At 41.4% G+C, this 27502-nt stretch overlaps 1 protein-coding gene across 13 annotated transcripts in view; it reads left to right on the forward strand.

The window, feature by feature from the left end:
- Positions 1-15244, forward strand: part of sox6 (SRY-box transcription factor 6) — a 724678-nt gene extending 709434 nt beyond the window's left edge. For all 13 annotated transcript variants that reach the window (XM_041197601.1, XM_041197599.1, XM_041197600.1 and 10 more), the window contains 2 exons: positions 2247-2463; positions 9289-15244. In XM_041197601.1, the coding sequence (XP_041053535.1) occupies positions 2247-2463; positions 9289-9592 (521 nt within the window). In that variant the 3' untranslated portion in view covers positions 9593-15244. The remainder of the gene's footprint in view (positions 1-2246; positions 2464-9288) is intronic.
- Positions 15245-27502: the final 12258 nt, after the last annotated feature.

Raw genomic sequence — 27502 nt, forward strand, 5'->3', positions numbered from 1 at the left:
TCTGTTTTAGAAAAACAAAATAAGTGATAGCCATTCTCTGGCTCATTCCTCAGGTCAATACCTTGACCAATCAGAGTTAAGCTGCCTGGTTTAAATTCCAAACAATGCTTGGCAGTTAACTGTCAGTCACCATTAACTGGTGCATTCTCCATGACAATGCCTCTACCAATCAGAGTCCACTTGCCAACCAATCAGCACTCTCTACTCATACAGCATAAAATTCTTGCTTCTTGCGATTGTTCTGATGAGTGCAAGATGAAAAGCTTTGACAAAATGTCTTTTTTCAGCAATACTCAAGTTCTGTACTACCAAACAACTATTTGTAAAGCACCTTTCTACTTGCTTGTGCTCTTGTGCATTGAGAGAAATATGGTCCCTTGTGTGAAATCATAAAATACCCTAAAGCAAGACCAAAGCACTGTAATCATAAAAAATGGGAAAAAAATCTACGGTCCTTCCGAATGAAGCTGATTCCATCTTTGATATTCATCAAAGAAAAATAAATCCTTACCACAACAATTGTTCCACAGAACCTGTTTCTTGTTATGTGATTTGTTGATGTTCCATTTCCACCATAGTGAATCAATCTGTTGGAAATTAATGCCCCGTCATACAATATTCTTTTCTACCATTTTCAATCAAAAGGGTCTACCTGCTGTAATTTTACAAGGTTGGCGGGGGAGACCCTTCATTTACAGTTTTAAATTATGGATAAGTTCTAAGTTTCTAAGCTGCATATAAAATCTAGGACAGTTCTGTTGGCAGCAACAGTGTATTTGTCAGTTCTAAATTGCTGTGTAAATTGAGTGGCAACATCAGGCCTGTCTTTAGCAATGCCCTGAGCAAGACCTTGTCAGAAAGCACCAAGTGTTCTTAATTACAATCAGTATGTTTATAATGACTACAGCTACTTTATTCAGTAATACCCTGAGAAATATGTCAAAAAACAAGATTTGTTGTATTGCGCCTCTCCCCAAAACAAAAAAGTTTTCATTTTAAACTGTTTGGATTAAATAAATAAAGTATACTTGGAAGCCATTTGAAAGTATTTTTCTTTGTACCATGTTCACAGCCCGAGGAGCTACAATAGTAAAACCTAATGATTGGAGAAAATGTAGACACTGTATTGAAAAGTTCATATCACCATATCAGAACATTGTGCATGTTCAAGACGAAGGAACTGCAGAGTCAGAATTACAACAAAAAATTCCACATAGTTTTCATTTTTTTTTCTCTTTTGCTTGCTACTGTGCTCTGCAAGAAGTTGTCCCCAGGAGAATTGTTAGTGTATAGTAGGGTTAAGCCTTTACATCCTTAAATTAATGCTTTCAACATTTTTCACTTGGCAGTCTCCTCAAAAAGGAAGACTTTAATGATAAAATGAAACATACGGTAGCAACTTAGCCACTTCAGTTTAACTTTTATGTGCATTTTCTTTAAAATAATAAAGTTACAATGCAAGCATGTCATCGTAAATACATTGAATGTTTGTTTTCAATAAATGCCTTTTAGTGTCAAATTAATCATTTGGAACTTGCAGAAAAAAGAAGCTGTAGTATTGTTCTGCTGGCTACTAAGAGGATAGATATATTGTAAATGGCTAATAAGCAGATTGTGTGTAGGTTGCATATTGTGAAAATTGATTGAGCAATCACAGGACTTGCATATAGCACGTGTACCTGTAGAATGACATGTGCTGGTTGCATAGTAATTTCAGTCAAATCAATTGTAATTCACAGTAATGCTATTCAGAACAGGAGTTAGTATGGAGCTAGCAAATAGCTAAACAATGGTTCTGTGGGTAAATGCACCAGATAGCATTTCCCTGGCCCATGGGACATTCTCGGGGTGCTGGCTTCAATGACCCTGGAGTAAGGTGGGAGAAATATCAGCCAATTTGCTTCCTCCTGCTTACTCTTGCTGGAGAGTATGCCTATTTGGGTCTTTAGTTAGGATAGCATCAAACTTGGTTATGATGTGCCACATGGTAATATAGCTTGCTGATGCTCACATAGAGGGTGGCCTTTTACCTGATAAAAGGATCGGCAGCACTTGTAACCATTCACTCTGGACCAAGCATCCTTGTAATCGTTTCCTCAGTGATTTTTAACGAAACTTAATTTAGAATTAAAATGGAACCATGTGTTAATGCAAACAGTGCCTTGATTACAACATCACATTACCCAAGTTCTTGGATGGTTTACTCTGATGAGAGCTGCTTTTTGATCTTTGTCCGTCTTGTGCAGGATCTCGCTGGAAATCAATGTCCAACCAAGAGAAACAGCCATATTATGAAGAGCAGGCCAGGCTCAGCAAGATGCATTTAGAAAAATATCCCAACTACAAATACAAGCCCAGACCAAAGCGCACCTGTATTGTGGATGGCAAGAAACTGCGTATTGGCGAATATAAGCAGTTGATGAGAAACCGAAGGCAGGAGATGCGGCAGTTCTTCACTGTGGGGTAGGTGTTATTGAATTCTCAATAGAAACATTTCTATCTTATGATCCTGAAAGGTTGTTTTGAAAAGAAATGTTGTTTGAGAGAAGCAGCAAACAGGTTATACACCATACGCCACCTGGATCTCGTCAAACCAGCTGTCACTTCCCACACATTCTAGGCAGGAATTGACCGGTGGCATATTAATGAGGCCTGGCATTTAAAATGCACCAAATTGGCAGAAACCCACTGGCAATTAATATACCCCTATTTACCTTTTAACATTTTTATTTAATATTTCGTTTTTAAAATAATTCTGCAACATTGTCTAAAACCTTGTTTTGATGTTTCTCTTCAACAATTTTACAATGCTAATTAGTTGATTGAACATGTAAATTCATGTCTTACCAATGAGCAATATACAACATACCAATCTCAACAGTGTACGATTTCCATATTTGGGTCAGAGCAGGTGCCTGCAAGAGATGCCTGCCCTGGCTCAAGCCAATTCCAAACAGAATTGTGCCTTGTCATTCCACATGAGATTCCCCCAAGGACCTGAAGAAAACACATTTTCTTTAAGAGTCTTCAGCTTTTACTGAAGACACTCCTGTATTAAATTACCTCTGGGCTTGTTGTCTCTTGCTCTAGGAAAGATTAGGGATTTTCAGATGACCTCAAAGGGATATATGACAAGTCTCAAAATGTTAAAAGCTCCTCTGAAGGATTTCAAGAGTATAAAGGGAGGAATTCCCAGTGAAGCCCATTACAGATTCCCTTGAACGGGAGATGTGCGGAAAATATATCTATTGTCACCCCAATCAGAATTTATAGGTCCAGTTTAAAAGGGGCAGAATATCAGCAAGAATTCCATCTCATATTCTGGGCCCTTTTGGTGGAAATGGGACTCTCCTAAACTAGGAATTTTGGGGCCAGCATTTTTGAAATGTATTCCTCAACGTTGTCCATATGTTGTGCTTCCTAATTGTTAGATCAAGCGTTGGTGGAAATGTTGTCTATTCTGGCAGTATGTTGTAAGAGATGAAATGGAGAAAATGGGTAGGAGTGTGCAGGATGTGACAGCCCATTGGTGTGATATAAGCCACTATCAACTTCACGGAGCTGCCCTGGCTATCTATCTTTGCAGTTGCTGACAGGACAAATGAAGCAAGAACAAAGAATTTCACTATCTATCAGTAGGCTTAAGACTATCTAGCTTTTTGCAGGCACTTATATATGCACACATGCTGCTTAACAAACCCACCATGGCATGGTCATGGTCAGTTGGAAGATTGTAATGGGATCCATATGAAAGGGGAAGTGTTGCAAGATCTAAGTGTAACACTTGGAGGAAGTCACTTCTCACATGACCTTTAATATGCCTTGTAGAGATACACATGAAAATAAATAAAAGTTGCATCTAGCACACACCCATCACATTGTAGACTTCACACTTGAAGTTATGTACAAAGTCCCATTCTGTTACAGATGCAAACTAATCTTAGAGGGAAAGAAAATCAGCCATTCAGATGGAATGTTAAATTTTGAGACATTTTACTAGCCTCTGATTGACCTCAACCACAATGAGGTAGGATTACAAGCAGCTGCGATTACCTGAATTTCATCAAGGTGTTTTTAAAAGAACAGGTCAGGTTAATAGCTAAACATTGTGATTGTGCTCCATAACTCGGGTTGGCCTGTGAGCAACATTTTTGGGGACCTGCTACCATTAATAAAATGAATCCCCAGGAGACAGATCAAGTCAGTAATTATCAAACTGGGTTCATGTGATGATTATAAATTGCATGGCCTGAATTTCACACTTGACGTGCGTACCAAGTTGGTGGGCCCGGAAGCGGATGCAGAATGCCCTTCTGCCTGTGATCGGCCACGGAACACAATTTCATTATGGCTGGCCAATTAACAAGAAAGCCTCAGTGCTGCTGAGGGAGATGGGAAGAGGGCGGGTGCTGACAAAAGTGAGGGTATGTGTGGGCGCCTCTAGCAAGCTTCCTGAAGGCAGACAGCTGCTGTGGAGCTGCCTCAGGGAGCTCCAGAGCTGGATAGATTAAATTACAAGGAAAAAATGTACCAACCTGTGTCTATGTGACACATTCAAGCACTTGGCAGAAGAACTCAAAAAACATCAGTCCCCAGATATCATTTATTATTATATTTTACCCTGGACATTTCATCCTGCCCTTGGATGAGGTTTCATTAAAAATGGGCTGCCCTCCTGCCCTTTTGCCCATGTGATGAGTGAGAAATCACACGGGCAACGTAAAATCGTGGACAATAGGGTTTTTAATGGCCTTAATTGGCCCTTTAATTGTCAGCAGGCACAGCTCCAACTCCCATGCATGCCTGCTGACCTCAGTATTGCTCACATGCACACGCCCAATGTCATTTTCACACAATTTCCCATGTGTTTGGGCCGGGTGCATGCCTGCCCATTCAATGTAAAATTCTGGCCTATGTCTTTAGTACTTGTGATTTGAGGTCAATATAACCAAGTTAAGATGACCTTTTGAATTATGAATGGACCTATCTGTTAACAGTTCCTTTGTATGTTACTGCCTGAGAAACTCTGAGCAAAGTAAGTTCAAGCCCCTTCCCACTTATTTACAATCATTATCTGAGGGATGTTAGTGATTAGGAAAAGAGGTTATTCCACTATGACCATCGGGCACTACCAGGTCAGGTACACTGTGGTTAGAGTGAAATAAACCTTCTCCTGCTGTTACTTAACAGTATGCCTCAACCCCAATCTCAGTTGGGCTTAACTGAATCGCTGTGACATTTTTCACTTTCTACACCATTCATACTTGTGGCTTTTCTAAATAAGATTGCTGGTTTAGGATGAGACTTCATGCTGTGGACCCGTATCTACTAGGAATGTGTGTAGGATGTTGGAACTCATTTCACATTGGACCCTTGCCCCCAGCAAGGAGAGAGACATTAGTCACATCAACCTGGGTTGTACCTAGTTACCAGAATAAACAACACTCCTCCAAAACAACAGGCAATGACCATCTCCAGCAAAATCTAACCACCTCCCCATGACATTCAATGGAAGTACCATCATCAATTCTTTCACCATGACCATCCTGGGGGTCACCATTGAACAAAACCTTAATCAGTCCAACCACATGAATAATGTAGCTGCAAGAGCAGTTCAGAGATTGGATATTCTGTGATGAGTAACTCACCTCCTGACTCCTCAAAGCTTGTCCACCATCCACAAGGCACAAGTCAGGAGTCTGATGGAATACTCTCCACTCACAGATGAGTGCAGCTCCAACAACACTCAAGAATCTTGAAACCACCCTGGACAAAGCAGTCCTTTTGATTAGCACCCCATCCAGCATCTTAAACAATCACTTCCTCCAGCACTAGCACACTATGTCTACAATATTTACCACCTACAAGCTGCAATGCAGCAGTTCCTCAAGGCTTCTTTGACAGCACCTACCAAAACCACACCCTCTGCCAATTAGAAGGACAAGGGCAGCAGGCACATGGGAATATCACCACTTCTAAGCTCCCCTCCAAGTCACACACCATCCTGACTTGAAAATATATTTTGTTTCTTCATTGCTGCTGGTTCAGAATCCTGGAACTATCTTGCTGATAGCACTGTGGGAGTACCTTCACCACACGAATTGTAGCATTTCAAGAAGGCAGCTCACAACTTCCTCAAAGGCAAATAGTGATGATCAAAAGAATGTTGGCCTTTCCAGTGATGCCCAAATCCTGTGAATAAATGAAAAGAGCAGAATCAGACTTATCATTCCTCCCAAGTTCACAATCCTATTCAGCCAGCTTAGACCCATTTTTCTTTGTATTAAGAGATCAATTAAGCCAAACAGCTGAACAAATGGAAATGGGGTCTTGATGGGGTTGATGTGGAGAGGATGTTCCCTCTCCTGAGAGAATCTAGAATTGGGGCCCACAGTTTAAAAATAAGGTGTCACTCATTTAAAATAGAGATGAGGAGAATTTTTTTTCTCTCAGAGGGTCGTGAGTCTTTGGAACTCTCTTCCTCAAAAGGCAGTGGAAGCCGAGTCTTTGAATATTTTTAAGGCAGAGCTAGATAGATTCTTGATTGACAAGGGGGTGAATGTTTATCGGGGGTAGGTGGGAAGTTACAATTGGATCAGCCATGATCTTATTGAACGTCGGAGCAGGCTTGAAGGGCCAAGTGATCTACTTCTGCTTCTAGTTCGTATGGATAATGACTTCAGTGAGAGTAGTTTAATTCTTGTTCAGCATTTTATTTTTATACTACAAAACATTGAGAGTTACTGGATCTACAGGGAAAAAATATTATGATGATTATGGCAGATGAAATGATCTCCAGCCAAAGATTTTGGCAGAAAGAACACATGCCACTTTGAAAATAATCAAACTCTCCATTTAAGTTCTAAAAAAAGACAAGTATGTAAAATTCAGAACTGTGGGATTCAGGATAAATCTTGTGACCAGACCAGTTCTGGTTAGGTCAGGTATGTTAGAATTGGGGGAAGTACGTGGAGAGTGTCAGGATTGGTCTTGGGACCAGTATTGTTACATCCATTAAGAGTCTGAAACTCATTGGGAAGCAGATTTGGAGATGATATCACGCTTGGAGTCCCAATAGAATTAGAGATGGTTCAGAAATTACAGAATGAGTTGAGCAAAATAGATAATTGAGTAAAACAATGACAGATGGAATTTAATACAGATAACTGTGAAGTACTGCACATAAGAAACAAAAATAGGTGACCAATGTACTTCATGATTGCTGTTGAAATAGCAAAGGATGAAGCTGAAGGTTCAATATGTCTAATCAACCCAGAGCAGCAATTGGCAAAGCTCTGCTGGATAGCTGAAATTGTCAAATGCAAATTAGAGGAAGCTGTAGTCAAATGACACAACAGTCTGGTCAGATCACTCTTTGATTACTGCATCCAGCACTGGTGTCAGGGATCTCAGAGAGACGAAAAACTGGAATGACTTGGACTTTTCAGCCTAGAAAGAATTCTGAAACGTTAGCCAGGATTTTACATTGTTTCGGCGGGCGGGGGCAGAGTCGACCGCCACCTGCAATTGGCGTTGCACCGCAATTTCACATGTGGTTGCAAGCTGTAGCGCTGAGTGCAACGTGTGCAGGTTGGGGTAGGAGGGTGAGTTGGGTCCAGCATGTACGCGAAAGAGCGCTTCAATCTCCCTGAGGCAAGGAGCTGCTTCAGGGAGATTGAAGCGGTTTTTAAAACATAAATAAATACATTAAAAATTTAATGGAACTTGTCCCCTCATGTGACTGTCACATGAGATGGGACTTATTTTTATTTTTCAAAGAAAGTTTTCATTTTATTTGTAATAGCTTTAGGAAACCTCATCCCGCTCGTGGATGAGGTTTCCTAAAATACGTAAAGGCCGCTTGGCCTTTTTACCTCTTCGCCAACCATTAGGTTGGATGGCCAGCATAAATTTGAAGTTAATTAGTTCAATAATGGCCTTAAGAGGCCTTTCAATTATCAGCAGGTGCGCAGCTGACTCCGTGCGCCCGCCGAACAAAATATCACAAGACAGCGCGATGACATCGGGACGCACGCCCGATGTCATGGCGCATCATATTACGTTCCGGCATGTCGGGTGTGCGCCCGCACGCTGAATATAAAATTCTGCCCATTATCTATTAGATACATAGGCCAGAATCTTCGATCGGCGTGTGGGGGCAGGCCCCGCTCGCGATGTGTAAAATGACACACGATGGCGTTGTGTGTGCGTCCCTATGTTACTGCGCATCATTCAGATCTTCAGTCCGGCGGGTGCGCACTGGAGTCGGCTGTGTGCCTGCCGTACTGTCAAAGGCCTATTAAGGCCATTTAAATATCAATTAAAATAATTAATAGAGCTGCTTGTCCAACCTTAAGGTTGGCGGGCAGGCGAAGAGCCCAGGCGGCCTTCGCATATATCATAAAGCCTCATCCATGGGCAGGATGAGGTTTCATGAAGGTTTTTAAACCTTAATAAAATTTTTAAATAAAATTCATAGACATGTTCCAGCTCATGTGACACTGTCACATGAGGGGACATGTCTTAATTTTTTTTTCTTTATTTAAATTGTTCAAAATTAAACTAACCTCCCTGAGGCAGCTTTGTGCCTCAGGGAGATTTCTGCACTCTTTCATGCACATAGACATGACCCGGCTCATGTGACACATGCTTAGCGCTTCCGGGTGCATGTCATGCTGAATGGGCCTTAATTGGAGAAAATCCTCCCCACAGAGAATGAAGAAAAAGTAAACCTGGAATTTTACTTTAAATTAAACTGCAAAAATAGAACAAGAGAACATAGATAAAAGTAGTAAATTTAGGATTGATATCAGGACATTTTACCACACTTAAAGAGTGATCGACATATGAAATTGACTTCCAGGTAGATAGTAGAGGCAACAACCCTGGAATTATTTTTTAAAAAATCGGATGCAGTAATGGGGGGAGTGTAGGATGGAAATAGTAAGATTGTGCAAACTGGTCTTCCTCATTTTAAATTATTTTATGAACTTCTGAAGGTAGTGATGCGGAAAGTGCAGTGCTGGTCATTGGCAGGTGGAATGGTATGACGACAAACAGTCGTAATGTCGATGTTTGTTAGTGTGGATATCTAGCATCATGAAATGTCCCAAGCTCCTCCATGGGAGATAGTGTTGCTCATTACCCTTACAGTACTGCTGCCAGAGTTGTAACTGCCACCAATGCTGTTAGGTAAATCAGGTAAATGAGTCATGTTCTTCAAGTCTTTAAAAATAATTTATTCTATTTACTTGGGTTGCTAACAAACCAGTGTTCATCTCTGTATAGGCAACAGCCTCAGATTCCAATCACCACGGCAGCAGGCGTAGTCTATCCCAGTGCTATCTCCATGGCAACCACAGCAGCATCACCACAACTGACATCCGAGTGTTCCAGTGAATCTGGTAGTCCAGAACCAAGCATCCCAGTTATCCAGAGCACTTACAGCATGAAGGGAGAAAGCGGCAACCTGGGTGTAAACGAAATGATGAATGGCGAAGATGAAATGGAAATGTACGAGGACTATGAAGATGATCAGAAATCAGACTATAGCAGTGACAATGAGAATCAGGAGGCCATCAGTGCCAACTGAAGAGCAACTGCAATCAGACTGTTATTTTGAACAAAAAAAGTTATTGATGAGCCTGCATGTGTGGCTCCAACCGATTCATCAGCGATGGTCTTAAATGTTTCTTAATGTGTGAAGCATTCTGATTGTTTTTTTATTTTTACAAAGTATCATGGACATTTTACATTACTGGCTACAGCCTGAAAACAAAAAAAAGTCAGGACTTGAAAGCTGTTGCTTAATATAGATTCACAGCTATCTGGCAGTCTTAAAAGTTTTTTTTTCCTTTCTCTTTTTTGAGCTTGTTTTAAAATGCTTTCGTTTTTTTCTTAAGGGGTGGGGGGTTATATTCTCACTCAGGTATGCTGTGCCAACCAGCAACTTGTGAATGTGTTTTTAATCTGAACTATTTAAAATAACTTAAATCTCGTAGTTTTAAAAAGAAAGGGGGGAAGAAAACCAAAACATAAATGGCAGCACGTGTGCACATAAAGCACAGCATAAAGCAGAACAACAAAGAGCTGAGCCCTGACTGGCTTTCCTTTTTTTAATTCTTTATTTTTGAGTTGCGTATTGTACTGTTTGAATTAAGAAAGTGCCAAACTTCTAATAACATTGTAATCTTAACACTCTGAAAAGTCTTATTTGGGAGACACTGCAAAAGTCTTAGACAATCGCCTGTCATCTTAATGAGGAGAAAAAATATATAGCTATGCTTACAAAATGGTTCTTTCCAGACAACAGTGAAGTTACTCAGGAATATGGACGAAGGATATCTATTTGAGACAGAAGAGGAGCTTGCCAGAGTGCATGTGTCCAATCACTTTTTTTGATGTGCCACAATAGGGTGTTCAACAGTTATTTATCACTGCAGGCAAGATGGCTGGCACTTGTCTCCTAAGCATGATTTCTAGCCCTTTACCTCATTATGTTAGTTTCCGTTGAGAATATCTTAGTCATTCCAGAGATCCATGGGGCCAATAATCTAGGATTATTGAATTTAAAAGCAAACACAAGGGGAAATTTTTTTTAAAACTCAGGGGGATAAAATCAGTAAGTTTCTGGGTGTTCTGTTCAGGTGGGATACCTTTTATCAAACCAGCTAAAGATGTAGAACTTGAGCAGGAATAACTCCATTAGTTTGAATTTACCCCTTGTAATTGGCACTAACCTTTCCACCCTTCCTCCCCAACCCCTCCCCCCACCTCTCACCACCCAGAGTTAGGAAGGTTAGACTGGTTAATGCTATTTCAGCCTCGCAGGAAGATTGTTGAGGTAACAGAGGAATAGAGAGGGGGCTCAATGTTGCATTGGATTTATGCTCCGACTGACCCTGGAGTCTTACCTGCTGTTCAATGGTGTTAAGTAAATTTACTTAAACAAAAAATTTCCATTCCTCTGCACTGTCAGCTTTCACCTTGATAAGCACAAGTGGGCTAGGGATGAGCAGGGAGGAAACAAAATATTAATGACTTAATTTTACTTAATTTCACAATGTCTTAATTCAGCTACAGCATTGCTGTGAAAACCATATGTTGTAAGGTCTTAAACTTAAATAATATTTGATGTGCAGGAAGTAGGTGAGTTACAAACAGCACAAATTAAAAATTATATGGTGCATCTCCATCAATCCACCCTGCATAATCAAATTTTCCATCTTAAATACTTGATGTGCTGCAAAATATAAATGGCTATTATTAAATTTAAAAAGTACTATTGATGGGTAATTACATTCAAGAGGACTTTTTTTTTGTTTTGAAATTGGGAAAAAATACAAACTATTGCTGAGGATTGAGGTAGAATTCCGCTTATTATTCATTGGGGGGGTTGAATAATGACTAGTTTGATTTAGACTGTGATAATAGAGTTGGAATGTCACGCAATGAGAATAACTGATGAACACTCTGTTTCTTTTGCAAATTATTCAAGGTACTGATAAAAGTTATTTCATTCAGAAAAAAGGATTTGAACTTTATATCTGGCTTCAACTTGAGGAAGGAGGAGCGAGGGGATGGTCTCTATTTCACATAATTATTATTTATTAAGGTTCTTATAACCTCTTAATAATAATCAGCTCCCCTCAACTGCTTTTATTTTTAAAATTCAGTTTTACTTAGGACAGTGTATGGCTTGTAGTTTGAGAGTACATATTTTAGTTTATTTTTCATTGCACACAAACATTTAGTTGTTTTAGCTGTTTTGTTGCCATGCCAATATGATATAATGCAGGCTGGTGGGAAAACAAAGGACTGTTTTTTGGGACTGAAACTTGATTATGCTTGTAGTGTGTATGTGTGTATATATAGATATATATATATATATATATGTGTGTGTGTATGTATACATATATATATATATATATATATATAAAATATATATATGATACACATACACACATGGACACACACATTACATACACGCTCACTCACACACATACACACACAGGATGTTTTAAAGTGTTATGAGCACTGGATATAAATGATATTTTTTATCACTTCTGACTAATGTGAAACTGTTATAAGAGATACTACATGAACAAAATGTCACCTGTTCCGACTCGTGTGGGCCTGCCTCACAGTTGCCAGATTTGAGTCATTTTATGTCTAGTAACTTTATTTATGCAAAAAAAAGGAAAATGTTATGTATGAATACTTTGTTTTAGCTCCACCTCAGCACCCCTTTCTCCCTCACCTCTGTCATCCTTCCCTACCCTGATTTCTTTATCTTCCTTTTCTCTCTCACCCACCACCCCACAAACGTTCGTCATTTTCTATATGACCACGCACTCTCCAAGCTGATTGGCTGAACAGACATCACCAAACTCAATGATTTTTTTTTAATGGTCATAATTATTTCTTTGTAAATTACATTTGAGGGTTGACTAGATCAAATAAATGTTTGTGTAATATTTATTAGCCGAAATCAGGCTCTAAAATGTCACTGCAGAGTTACTCAACCAAGACAATCAAAAAAGGAAATAGTACAAATTTACTTAGATTGGAGCTTAAAACAAAGTTACAACAAAAAAATCCACCATCTCATTTTAGAACTTTTTAAAATTGTAAATATAACATAGGAAATAGAATTCTATTTTTGTTCATGATACATAGTGAAATATAAGTTATGTATTTACTGTTTTGTTATACATCATTGTATGTTGGTCCACATTTTTAAATGCTGACAAGTCGCTGTACCTCATGTAGATGCTGAACTCACACCCGCAATGATATAGCAGTATTGGACCTTTAGCTGAGGCGTTCAGACACCTCGCTTGTGGTCAATTTCTCATGTTTTTGTATTGTAATTATTATTATTAAGGATATATATAGCGTTACAGTTAGTAATATGCGGAGTAGGGAAATAATTTTATTTAAAGAAAAAAATCACTTTTTGAATCATTGTACTGTGCCCATTTCATGGTAGGAAAAAGAACAATCAGACAAAATTTGTAAAATTTCTTTTTATGAATTCATATTTTCCTTCTGTGTAAAAGTAAGCTTATCAACCTGGGACTGGTGAATGGGAGGGGGGACTTTGTGGAAATCAAACTTTTTACAATTGCTCTGGGTTACTTCTCAGAGTGAGTTGTGTTTATGGGAACGTGATAGTTGGCAACCCCCTTTTAACTGTTTCTAAGTGGCATGACTGTGTTGATGAATTAGTGTGTCCTGGCACAATGACATGTAGCAATATGTGCCAGCAGAGTCAGGAATATAACAACGAGCAGCAGATGGTAGTGAAAAGCAAGATAAACAGGGGACTTGACAAATAGGAGAGGTTCTCACTTGATGCCACTGGTTCAGTCAGTTAAGTGTATTTTACCTTGGTTGTATTTAAATAATAATTGGCCTCAATATTCATAACTTTTGTGAAACCAGTAGATTATTATGGATCATGTGAGGTGGCTGCAGCCATAAATCAAATTGCCTTTCCAATTTTACGTCATTCCTTGCAAATATCATGCAAGGGTAAGCATGTCAGCAAACCTTGTCTCATTGTTAGTCAATAGGATACTTTAAAAGTTTCCTTAATGAGCTCAGCAGAAGACACAGAAGAGGGATAATGATCCTGTGAAAGGGCGATGCCTTCTTTTAGAGTGTTTGACAAATCTTAATTTGGAAAGGGGAAATACAAAGAGCTGTGTGTCATTTTTCAAAATGTGCAATTGACATTTTTGACTTTCTTCTTTGTGTTATGTGTTACATTAAATGAAAAATAAGTTTGCCAAACACTTTCTTTTCATAAATTTGGGTGATTATTATGTCTGATTAATTTATACATCAGTAAAGCAGATGGGATCTGAATAAAATGGGCAGTTGTGACTGTAGCAAATTCACCCAAATCTGGCAGAAGTACTTAAGTAGAGGTTTAAAATATGTGTATAAGAGGCTCAGGAGATTGTCCTGACTTCTAGATTAGTAGCTGCACTTTTTGTGATGCCACAGGTAGTAAGGTGGAGTAAGCAATGATGCAAAAGTAGTTGCGCATTGGGAGCTACACCCTTCCTGGAAACTATCCTTCTTAACAATTTGTGTTGTGATAAATATATGTTTTATTCCCAGGCTGTGGCATAATTTTTAAAAATTCATATGTTGCATTAGCTGTTCTGTTTTGGAAATAATAATTTTACCCAATAACTTGATCTGCCATATGCATTAACCTCAAATTTGACCCCTGTGTCAAAACGTATTGAGTATGTCTTATTCTAAGATTAATACAGTATTGAAAATGTGGGGTCCTTGCAGCAAACCAGTAGTTTGGCCAACTTTGGAGCGACATAATGCATTTTTATTTTTTGGTGAATGAAATTAGGACTTGTTCCTAAATTTCACCCGCCTTTCTTCCCCCATTATTGTCACAAGCCAGCAAAGATGCCAGGCTTATGTGAACCACACAAGTGAGGTGTTTGCCGCTCTTGGGAGTATGGGGAAATGTGCAAATAACAAATTTTGTTTTTTTATCCTGCACATTGCAGCCTTGCTATGTGCATCTGCTGTTTGTCTTCCTTTGTCACTTGCGTTTAGTGCTGGAGCGTGCGATTTTATAAAATAGCCCGCCCTCAGCTTTGAGAAGAGTAGCAGGAGCTTTTATAACGTTTTGGTTCATTAAGTATTTGCCATTTTTTTGTTGAAAAACTACATTAAGACACGCTTATATAAGCTGTTCCTACATAGCTTCTTACTGTAACTTTATCTTCCAGCATTGTAAGTTTTATTTTTCATTGTGATGTATATTGTGATGTTGTTCTCCGTGTTAATTTAATCAGCACAATTCACTGACTTGCTGGACTGACATGCTAGCTGCTGATAAAGTGTAAAGGGTTGGTTAGGTTTTATTTTGTTTTAGCGCGCATGACTGACAACCGGGACTCTTGTCGCCATGGTACTATCTATGCTTTCGTCCCTATAGCAACACTGGGTGTGGCTCTTAAGAAACAAAGGGCTGCTCCACATGTGTCTTGTACAGCAGAATTTAATAATTTAATTTTTTTTTAAAGAAAGTTCAACTTCTCCACATTTTGAATTTATAACAATGCAGGTACCTGGGCCCACAGCAGGTAAATGTTTGGGTGTTTAGAGAAATAGTGTCTGCTGCTGCTTTGAAAATGTTAAAAGTCTGACAAAATGTAAATAATTTATCGAAAAAAAGAAAAAAAAAGACTTGTACAGTCTCGTGTAAAGTTTGTAATTGAACATAAAAAAAACTCCATCACATGTTCCTCATATTCTGCTCTTTATACAGTACAAAAGACAACTTGTTTGCTAAGGATGATGTAAAACCTTCTTGATTATGTTCAATGTCCTACTGTCACTTTTTCCCTGCTTGGCATTATTCATAATGTAAACCAGCCTTTATTTTCTGCAGTATTGACGTGAGGTAAAGAAAAGAAATAATTAGGGTTAAATTTATTTTAGAGGTACTAGTAGTCTGACCTCCTCTGCCTCCATTATATTTGAAATAATAAAAAAAAGATGATGAAAACACCAGTCAAAAGACACCAACCTGTTATTTTCTGGCGTTTACAGGCACCTTATCATTATGTACAATTTCAAAAAAAAGGCCTTTTGCACAAGGTGGTATTACAGACTCTGGATAATAATGCCATCTTCTTATTGTTACAAATAATGGATATGATAAGACAGGGATTTGGGGCCTTATGGGGAGTGGCTCTGAGACTGCCTGAGCTCATTTTACCTCAAAACTGTCCTTCTCTCTCTATATATATATATATTCACCATCACTCCATCTTTTGTACTGCTGTTGACACTTAATTAAAGATAAATTTTGTTTTATGATGCTTGCGTTTCTTCTATGATTTATCGAGTGATTAAAATTGTTTGCTGTTCATTTGAATTGAAAAGTAAACTTTAGTAATAGAATAAGTTAATTTGGTAGCTCATTTACTCAGAATTTTCAAATGTGTTTGGAAATTGCATGAATGTAGACGTGAAAACGTGTACATCTGCAGACCAAAAACGCTATTGAAACAACAGACACTTTTGAAGCAACTTAAAATATTTCAGTTGCAGCTTCTTCTAAATTTTCTAAGGTATGAAATGAGAAGGGTATCACTTCTTGACTCACTGAATGAAGAGGATGAATTCAGGGCCTTGTCTAGTTTTTGAGTGTGCTTCCTAAAATTTCTAAACAGCAGTAAGTTGCATTTGTAGGGCCCTCCTTATAAAAATATATGACACTTTAACAAGGAGCAAAGCATTTAACATTGAGCAAAAAATCCAGGGGCAAGACTAAACACAGAGTCAAAGAGAGAAGGCTTTTAAATTGAGTAAGGGAGGTGGCAAAGCAAAGTGGTTATGAGAGAGGATTATGGAGAGAAGGATCATAGTGATTGAAAGATTGGTTTCCAGTAGTGAAGAGGATGGAACAGAGAATAAGCAATAATCAGAAGAAGCTGCAGGCAAATGGGGGGAGGCAAGAAATAAAATAGACACTCAGGGAAGGTTTAATCGTTGCGGAGGTGATGGTGGTAGAGGTGGAGGAGGGGGTGGTTTGGCAATTCCTGGCTGGAAACCCATTTGCAGTTCCACCTTGGCCATTTTCAGGAGGCCTGATGGGATTATATATGCACATATGAATTAGGAACATGAGTAGGCCATTCAGCTCCTCAAGTCTGCTCCGCCATTTGATAAGATTGTGGCTGATCTTATTGTGGCCTCAACTGTACTCTCTTGTCTACCCCCTATACCCTTTGACTCCCTTGTCAATCAACAATCTATCTAACTCAGTCTTAAAAATATTTCAATGACCCTGCCTCCATTGCTCTTTGGGGAAGAAAATTCCATAGGCTAACGACCCTCTGAAAGAGAAAAAAAATCTCATCTCCATCTTAAATGGGAGACTCCTTTTTAAACTGTGGCCCCCTAGTTTTAGTCTCTCTCATAAGGGGAAACATCATCTCAGCATCCACGCTGTCAAGTCCCCTCAGGATCTTATATGTTTCAGTAAGATTACTCCAATGGATACAGGCCCAACCCGTCCAACCTTTCTTCATAAGATAACCCCTTCATCCCAGGAATCAGTCGAGTGAACCTTCTCTGAACTGCACCTGAACTGAATTGTATCCTTTCTTAAATAAGGAGACCAAAATTGTACACAGTATTCGAGATATAGTCTCGCCAGTGCCCTGTTCAATGAAGCAAAACTTCCCTACTTTTATATTCCATTCGCCTTGCAATAAACACCAACATTCCATATGCCTTCCTAATCACCTGCTGGGACTGCATACTAACTTTTTGCGATTAAGTCCGAATCAGCATGGACCCGCCTCCTGTCAGGCTTCCTGGCTCCTGTGAGGGAAATATCACCCCTGGAAATCCCTGGTGCGCAGCAGATATCCTGTCTTGAGGAGCTTCCATCCAATTAGAGACTGGCAGCTCTCCAGTACTGACAGTGCCACTGAGAGCAGTGGATACAACCAGTACTACAGCATGGCTTACTTGGATCAACACTGGAACCCCAGGAAATAGTGGGGCAGGTTCCCTGGGGCCAGACAGAGATGCTCCAGTGAGGATGTGGGAGAGGGACCTTGATTTAGAGGCTGGGTCTCTCCAGGTCCCTCAGTTCCCAGTGGCAGGTTCCTCTGTTGGACAGGCTTGTGTCCTGGTGGGGTGTATGCTTCCTAAAATTTATAAACAGCAGTAAGTTGCATTTGTAGGGCCCTCTTATAAAAAATATATGACTTGGAGCACTTTAACAAGGAGCAAAACATTTAACATTGAGCAAAAAATACAGGGACAAGACTAAACAGAGTCAAAGAGAGGAGTCACATCCACCCACCAGGCCCCAAGCCTATTCGCCAGGGGTTTCCTGCTAGTAAGCCCCCACCTGCTGCTGGTTAAATACCAGTGGCAGTGGGATGAACCCCTTAAGTGGTCCTCAAGTGGCGTCTGGGTAGGAAGGCTGTCTTCAAGCCTTCCCACCCCAGACTTATCAGAAGGAGGCAGGAAGATGGCAGGCTCTCCATATTCCTGTCCAATCACACACACCTCCCCCCACCGCACTCCCCCGCCCCCCGCCCCCCCCCCCCACCGCCTGCCTCCAAGGAGAAAGGAGCATTAAATTCCTCCCAAAGGGAGTATCTATAAACTAACCTGCCTGGTGGAAACTGATGCATTCATATTAGCCACCCATTTTACATCCACACCCATTTTGCTTTCCATTAGCTTCAATGAAAAATAAAAGTAGGTGGGATACAAAACAGAAAGCCGATCCTATTCCTTTAACTTCCCACTAGGCAGGTTATATTAAAATTACCCTTCAATAGTCTAACTTTTAAATTAGAAGTCTCTATTTTTCTACTTGCTTTTATATCCTCTCCTGTGAAAAGATTAGATATTAAGGTTTCCAATAAATGTAATCATTAGCAAACAAACCCCTCAGAACTCCAGTCATGGTTCTTCCCCCTCCCCAACTGCTATACTGTCACCTGCAGTGCTTTGGCTTTGCTGAAACGACTCTAGGAAGTATTATAAATGCAACAATTTTTGCATAGTAACTTGAGTGTATCCACAGTGTATATAATGGAACATAGTCAATACTATATGTGAAATAAGGACAATTCTAACTCATGTAAAAGACCTTTAGAAAGGCAAGAGTGACAAGCAGCCTTTTAGCCCCGAAAATTCTTTATTCAAGCTAACTTTGATTTTTTTTTTAACATCCCAAAATTTGGTGTTGCCTCTGCCCTGCCCAGTAGAAAAATCCAACCGTTTATCATCTTTTTTGTGACAATGTTCTTCCATATGTATCTGAACTAAATTTACTTGGCACAAGTTTTTTGTCTTTATGATAACCTGATGTACCAGCCTGTTTTATTTTATGCTATTCAACTTATCAACGTCATTTATTAATCTATATACTTAGTTGTCTTACTGAGATTGTGCTTTTTTAAACCGGTCCTCAGAATTCACCTCACCTACGCTCGGAAACACTTCTGTTGCTTTCTGAGAAAGCTATGGTAACAAATAGAAAGATTTTTTGTTTCACATTAATCAGTCATGTTACCTCTTTATACTGAAAAAAATATCTCATCTGTGAAGTGCAAAAAAGCTTTCAGCAGACTGTTGTCCGAGTGTCTGAATGAGAGACAAATAATATTCAATAGATAAGGAAACCCAATAATCCAAACATAATACCACAATGTATGTTTATGTAAGATTAAGAAAATAAAATAGAAACAGGAACAACTTTTACTTACTGCAAGTAAAGATGCAAAGGTTGCCTTGATAAATCAGTCCTTTTTCTTAGTATTACTCTACAATTAATGGACTTTGAGTTTCCTGTTCATAGAAACATTACAGTATCAAAGGACTCATTTTGGCTTATAGCATCCAAACCATTGCTCCTCCTCAAATGTTACTAACAACTATCTACTTCAGTTTTACTTCCCTGTCTCTTGTTACTTCTTTTTAATGATGATTTCATCTCTGTTTTAATAGCCACCACTATTCTACAGTCTAATAACTCTCCATGTGGAAAAGAAAATTCTCCTGGCTTCTCATTTTAATATTCTTGTAATAATCATGAGCCTCAATCAATCCACCAAGGAGTAGAAACAATTGCTCACTGTTGCGATCTCAAAACCTCACATGTTTGCTAGTCATAGGTATTTTCGCAGCTGGCAATTTAAGCGTAAGAAGTTTTAAAATCTGCTTTGGAATCATTCTCATGTGTCAATATGATGAAGTGCATTCTTTACCAGTGCTGACCCAAATACAGATATGCCCACATAACAAAAGAGCAAAAGCCACTTCCTTCCCCACCACAACACTCAACACAAGACCAACTCTCAAAGAGAAAGCAAACCACCACTGGAGAGGAGTAGTGATTCAAATGGAATTTACCAAGATAGGGCAACCAATGCCTCATGTCAACTGTCCCCACCATTTGTGCACTTATAGACACCCCCACCCCCCCGCCTCGTAACAACCTTTGACCATAGAGAGTTGCAGTGTGACCGACAATGAGGAAAATAAACGGCAGTAGCAAGACAGTCAGCGTGTTGTCAAGGCCAGTGATGTGCTACGAGTCATCCCCTGTAACAGATACCCCCAACCCTAGGACTGCCTCAAACACTACATTAATCTCAGCTTTAACTGCAAGTGTAAACTTAAATTTTACCTAGTCATGGTAATCAGTGAAAATCTGTAGCAGGCAACTCAGTCTTATTTCCTAGTCCAACTCCAGCCCTGAGGTTAATTCCTCTCCCTCAGGTAAAAACTAGTCCTCAGTCTCTAATAATAATAAAAAAAATCCACCCAGCCCTGACCGAGGATGATTTTAATCAAGGCGGATGACAAACGATGAAGGATTTCGAGAGTAATAGACTGAGTACATAACACAAGCTCAAATCAGTTAAAATTAAAAAGGCTTTTACCAGCTGCCCTAATTCATATGTTCTCAGTATAAAACCTTTAAAGCTAAAACTCTTGAAAGCTGTCGTATATTCTTGCAGATGAAAATAATTAGTAAAATTAGCATTGTAGTTTACGGAAACCTTGATTTCCCTGAAGGTCAAGTCCCAAATCTTAGCCACAAATTTAGATTGTTTCCCTCCCATCATTTGTCAGAGTGACAAGCGGTCTGCCTTAAAACCCAAAGGGCTTTATGTTGCTGTAGTCCTTCTTGGAGAAGTCTATTCTAGAACCAATAACATTCATTAACCTCGCCATTCTTCATCATTGCTGTCCAAACGCCATCATTGCACATCACTCCATAAAAGAATAACACAGGCAGCAAGGATCACATTGCAAGCTTGTCAAGTTAGGTCAAGTTGGGAAGAAATTGACTACGTTTTCCTTAAAGAATTTGCAGATCATACGCTAAAAGAGTGCTCAGCAGCAAGAGAACTCCATTGAATCTGGCTATAGGTGTGCACAAACCTGATGAACAAGATAAATCCCTTAACTAAATAGCTTACCTAGTCATTGACCAGAAATTTAACTGGACTAGCCATATAAGTACTGGGGCGACAAATGCAGCTGAGAGCTGGAAATTATGCAGAGAGTAACTCTCCTCCTGACTCCCTAAAGCCTGTCCACCATCTACAAGGCACAGGTCAGGAGTGTGATAGAATACTCTCTATCGTCTGGATGAGTACAGCTCCAATAACACACAAGAGGCTTGACATCATCCAGGACAAAGCAGACCATTTGATTGGCACCCCATCCAACACCATCAACATAGACCTCCTTCAAAATAGACCTCCTCCAACTCTGACGAACAGTGGCAGCAGTGTGTACCATCTACAAGATGCACTGCAGCAACTCACAAAGGCTCCTTCACCAGCACGTTCCAAACCTGCAATCTCTAGCATCTAGAAGGACAAGGGCAGTAGATGCATGGCACCACCTGAAAGTTCCCCACATGCCACACAACATTCTGACTTGAACTATATCGCCGTTCCTTCACTGCCACTGAATCAAAATCCTGGAACTCGCTCCCTAATAGCACTGTGGATGTACCTACACGATATGGACTGCAGTGGTTCAAGAAGGCAGCTCACCACTACCTTCTCAAGGGCAATTAGAGATGGGCAATAAATGTTGGCCTAGCCAGCGACACCCATACCCCTTGAAAGAATAAAAAAAAAGATGGAGGAAAAAACCATTGGGAATACCAGCAAAGTGGCAGGGAGAGACAACAAGGTGGACAGAGTAGCAGCAAGCCCATTGGGAGCAGCAGCAAGTTAGGATAGCTCCACTACAAGACCAAGAATGCTGAGCTGGTCTAGGGATGTAAGGTAGGAAGCCTGCAGAAAGAGGCATGAACAAATACTCATGATTTTGTGAGATTTAAAAACTGATGAATAAAAAGTTGATATTTCAGCACACAATGAAAAATTAGTACAAGTGAGACGAGAACCAGAACGGTATGTCAAATCATTGGTGGCGTCTTTAACCACAGAAGCCAACAACAAAGATTTGCCGATGGCTCCTTTGATTGATCAGTTATTAAAGGCAGTCCATAACTAAACAATGCAAACCAGAAAGTCTTAATTTTGGCTCCTGGTCTGTGTTGAATTAATGTATCTCAGCCAGTGCTGTGGGACAATCCACTAAGTGACCTGTGTTCCCCCTAGTTCAGAAGGAAATATTTCCAGGGTTTCTGCTTTTGCTTGCTAGCCCTTGACACCTGGTAGAAAGTATGGATTTGTGGACATCAGGTAATGGAAGATTAAGCTTGATTGTGATACCAACGGAATTTGAATCCCATGTACCCATTCACATATTTGTTATAATTCATTTTGTAATTTCTGGGTTGCCTTCTTCTATTTCAGTGCTCTTCCCTATCACATGCAAATTTGACCACTTTGCATTGAATTTCTGAATCCAAGCCATTGATGTTAATTAGCAAAAGTAGTGGTCCCATCTCTGAGCCCTGGGACACCTGACTCAGTATTACCCACCACTTTGATATGACTGCTCTAATTAGCATTTGTTGCTTTTGACTCATCAATCAATTTCATATCTATTATAAGTGCAGAGGGCACTCAGCAGAGCATATACCTCAGTCACACTGTGTTAACTCAACATTATTGCAATTACATAGCTCTTCTTTGAGGCTCTGAATTATAAAGCTGAAAAAAGAAACCTTTTTATTAAGAGCTTCCACCGCACTGAGAAGGCTTCAGAACAATCATCATCCAATAACCTGCTCTGAAAACTCTGCTCACATTTTGACTGCTGTGACAAATTCCCCCACAGCAGCTGAAACAGTCCACAACATTCTAAATTTCTAAAACAATCAACAACATTCTAAATAAAACAACACAGAACATTCTTAAAAAAAACAATCAATTCACCCTATCTCCCAAAGTTAATGGATTGTTTAAAAAATTCCAGGATCTGGATCTGTATCCTCACCAAAAAACAATCAGTTCTTCCTTGGGACATACCCTCTCTCTGTACCAAATTTCGTACCAAAATCCGTCTATTACTTTTTGGGCTATATTGGTTCAGACCTTCTGACCCCTGAATTGTATGACCCAAGATGCAAGTCGGAATCCTGCGAAAGTCCTGACGTGCTGAACTCCATTGGAATTGCCTGGGAAGTTTGAACTTCCGACAGGCAATTTCCCTGCTCCTTGGGACTCTCTGCACATGTCTTTGACTCTGAGTTAGAGTCAGAGACTTTGGACAGTTCCATGGCACTTACCTGAATAGTTCCTCAGGAAATGTTAGACAGAAAAATCCTAGTCTAACTGCTGGGTAAATACAGAACTGACCTCCCAATCTCTCACACTGACCCTCCGCAACTCCCCCCGACACTCTGTCTAGCCTCCCTGACCCCCTGACTACCCTCCTGACCTGACTAGCTCCCTAACACCTGACCAACACCCGTGACCCATCCCAACCACCCTTCCCCACCATGCTATCCCTCAACCACCTGATTATTCCTCAACCAGACCTAAATATCCCCACCATCCGACCATCCATCCCATCCCGACCCAAATAGTGGCTGCAGTAAGTGCAGCAGGAGCCCATTAGCACTCACGGATTCAGTGCAGGAAAGAGTTCAATGACCTGCTGCATTCCAGCAAGGTGAGCAGCTTGGCTCATCCTCACAGAGGTCCAAGGGAAGGGTCTTATCTGCATGCTGCAGCTAAGGTGCAAAATATTGCACATACCTCTGCTTTAGCATTGAGGCTTGTACGTGTAAGCAACTCATGTATGTGCACACAGAACAGATATGAATGAGCACTGTGATACGCAGACTCAGCACAGAGAGCAATAACCCTTTGTGTACTTTATATCAGGCTAACAAATTCATGTTATAATTACAGACCAAAAGGGTGTGAAGAACACTTTAGAGATAGGGGTCGTTAGCCTTCCTGAGACCCATACTTTCCATTGAACAAATGGCCATGAAGATTGCCTGAACACCTGAACAATTATCTGTTGGTGATGGTGAATTGCTATTAGCAGGTGGTAAAGGTGGTGTTGAAATCACTTTAGCACATGGTGGTGATGGTGGAGATCATGCTGTCACTTTGCTGAGCACAATAGGACTTTAACATGAGATGGAGTGCAAGGATGGAGTTGAGTTGTAAGGACAGCATGAGCATGGTTAAATGCAATGATGTGCATCAGAGCTTGCTTTTACAATGAGAAGGGCTATACCTAAATAACTCCTGTGTCTCACACAGGACCCTGCTCTGCTCCCTCATCACCAGACCCTTCCACCCCACCCCTGGGCTAGATCATCCATCGGGCATCAAGAGGAGGAAGAGATATCCAAGGTGGCAGTGCAGATCATACTAGCCCACAGCCCGCCAACTCAGATACCAGTGCATCGGAGAGATCCAGTATGCAAGTAGAGTTGGTGGCACAGTGTGAAAGTCACTGCACCAGAGTGTCGGAGAAGGTGTCAGAATCAGAGACACACAGTCCCCCTCTGTGGAGGGAGGAAAGTCACTATGATGCAGCAGTAGGTAGGAACGTGGAGCCCTGGGAGTCAGCTTTTGAAGCATAGTATTTAGCAAATCACCAGCAGGTATGTGGACATCTGGCAGAGTTCCCTGAGGCAGTGGGAGCTCTTGGACTGCGAACGGAGGAGACCATCACCATTGTGAGCTCTATACTGTCCTGGGGGCTCAGCTGCAGGAGCTCTAACCATGAGAGATTGGCCAATCTTGTGGAGAGACTCATGGAGCAACACTCGGAGTGGATGCAAGAGCAGCATCTCGGCCAGGAAAAGGTACAACCCTCCCTCAGTAGCCTGGATCAGCCCGCTCAGAGTGTGAGTGCTGACATCCATGGAATACGTGAGGAGCTGTGTACCCTTAACAGGACAGTCTCAGTGTTGGCCCAGTGGTTGCTAGAATGGACGACTACTGCACAGCAGCAGCCACCCCACCAACCCTAGCTGAAGGCCAACCCAGAGCTATGCAGGACGGTGAAGGTACTGAGAGCTCCATGGTACTCTCATTTTCCTCGACCACCCAGGCCCCCTGCCAGAGCCCTCGTCTGCTCCACACATGCCAGTGACCACGGCCACCATGTAGAGATGCAGAGGCCACAGTCTGAATGATGTCCCCAACACTCTTCATTGCCAGAGAGACCAAGAAGTGAGCAGCCTGCCTCCACCTCCTCCGAGGCAACATAGGAGTCACTTTATAGGAGTGTGCAAGGGTGAAGGGCACTGTCTCACCTAAACCACTAATGGGGTCACCATGGTTACAGTTTTCACACTTATATATATCACACTTTAGCACTTTTTGAATATATTTACTTACACTCATACATGACTGAGGGCGGAATCATCCCAGATTTGCACTAAGTACAGTAGCAGGCGTGAAAAAAGACGTTTACCTGCTGGTTGCAATGGTGGGTTTTTGCATCGTATTATCTCCTTCCCGCCTTGTAAATTATGCAGCCACATGAACGCGCCAGGTCACTAGCAGCCGGCCTCTGATTTGCCCACCACACCATTACATTGCCACTTCCTCATTCCAGGCACCATATTTAAACTGTGGCCACACACACACTTTTCAATGCTTGTAGCCCAGAACTCCTCCAGTGGAGATGTGGGCCCAAAAGCAAGGAGAATTCAGCCCCCTGATTCAGTGACACATCCCTGGGACGTCTTCTGGACGCTGTGGGCACCCGCCATGATGTCCTCTCCCCCTGCTCTGGCCACAGGAGGCCCATCAGTATCACCATTCTGGCTTGGGAGGTGGTAGCAGAGGTGACCAGTGCAGAAAAAGGACGAATGATCTCATCCATGCTGCCAGGGTAAGTCAACCATCTCATCAATCTCAGCTCACCCACTCACAAGCCCATCTCACTCACTGCTAGCTCAAGGGATATCACCACTCACTCTCTCACAAACACCTTCACATCTCCATCTGGCCTCATCTCGTCTGGAGATACCCACCTCCTCCTGTCCAGGGCTCTAATCAGCACACAAGCATGCCTGGCATCCTTCTCATTTGGCCTGGCATGTGCCTTGCTCACATTCCCTCCACCTGTTTTTACGCAGGAAAAGATAATGCACAATCAACGGGAAAGGTGCCAGGCCGGAGGTGGAGTGCCGGACATCAAGGTCCTCACTCAGTTTGGGAACCGTGTGTTGGAGCTGGCCGGAGAGAACGTTGACTGTTCCTGTGGCGATGGTGATGATGGCGGCAAGCATCCACGTGAGGAATCTGCACCAGGTCATCCCTTGTCAAAGCTACTCTGAGTCCACTGTTCTATGTTCAATGTGGCTGCCAAGCACTAATAATCTTCACATTCTCTCTTAGGCACATCTGCCATGTCGCCCTTAGGCAGCCTTGATCCCGATCCCAGCGCCAAGAACTATGGCTCCTTGTTATGATGAGCAGTGTCCGTGTCACTCAGATGCGAAACCTTGATTCAAGCACAAGATAAAGGCAGGTGTCTCAGTCCAGAGCCTGTTCCCTGTGCAGTGTGTAACCTTCAGACCAAAGTGACAGTCCGGCTTCACGCTCACTGGATGCATCAATGAGTGATGCCTGCACCTCAGTGGTGCTTGCCATTGCTGCCAGAATGTTGCGGGCAGGTGTCACACAGTTCCATCATTCTCTCTGTGTGCTCTCAGCACCTTTGAGGTGGGACTGAACCCCCATTTCTTCAGCATCTGTGTCTGGTGACGTTGTGCACCTGAAGAGTTCAGGTGCTGAAGGCTGACAAAGGATCAGGTGCATTTAAAGTTTCACCACTGCATCTCCATGATATGACCCTGTTCACAGAGCACAAGCGAGTTGCCCTCAGCCAGATGGAGTCAGACATTCACAGAGGCAATGTGAAGATTTACAGAGTGTCCTCACTGCACGTCGTCATCATCCTCCTGGAATCTAGCAACTATTAGGGTCTCCACTGAGCCTCCATGACTTGCGCATGAGCACTGAGGGTATGTATGCTGCCATCAGGTATACAGGAGCCAAATGTTCACACTTGCAAGTTGAGGATGTCAGGACTGTCCTCATTGCATCTCATCATCATCCTCCATGAACCTTGTGGCTATGAGAGCTTCCAGAGCGCGCCTGTCTCGTCTGGCCAGTGTGATGGCCTCATTGTCAGCCTTTGCCTTCAGAGACCTCATCACCCTCATCCCCTTCAACGTCCTCCTCATTGGAGGATACGTGCAGCTCCTCCATCACCTCCTGAGCTGAGTCCTCCTCCCATTGCAGTGCCAGGTTGTGTAGCAAGCAGAAAGCTGTGATGATGCACAATGCCCTCTGGAGACTGCATTGCAGGGCTCCACCAGACTTGTAGAGGCACCAGAGCCTCATTTTCAAAATGCCTGCCTTTTGCTCCACCAAAGTCCAGGTCGGAGCACAAGCCTTGTTATACTGTCGCTCTGCTGCAGTCTGAGACTGCTGCACGGGCATCATCAGCCATGTCTTCTCTGGGCAGCGCTTGGCCCTGAGCAGTTGAACCTGCAGCTTCT

Source organism: Carcharodon carcharias, chromosome 10 (assembly GCF_017639515.1).
Source record: "Carcharodon carcharias isolate sCarCar2 chromosome 10, sCarCar2.pri, whole genome shotgun sequence".
Lineage (NCBI taxonomy): Eukaryota > Metazoa > Chordata > Chondrichthyes > Lamniformes > Lamnidae > Carcharodon > Carcharodon carcharias.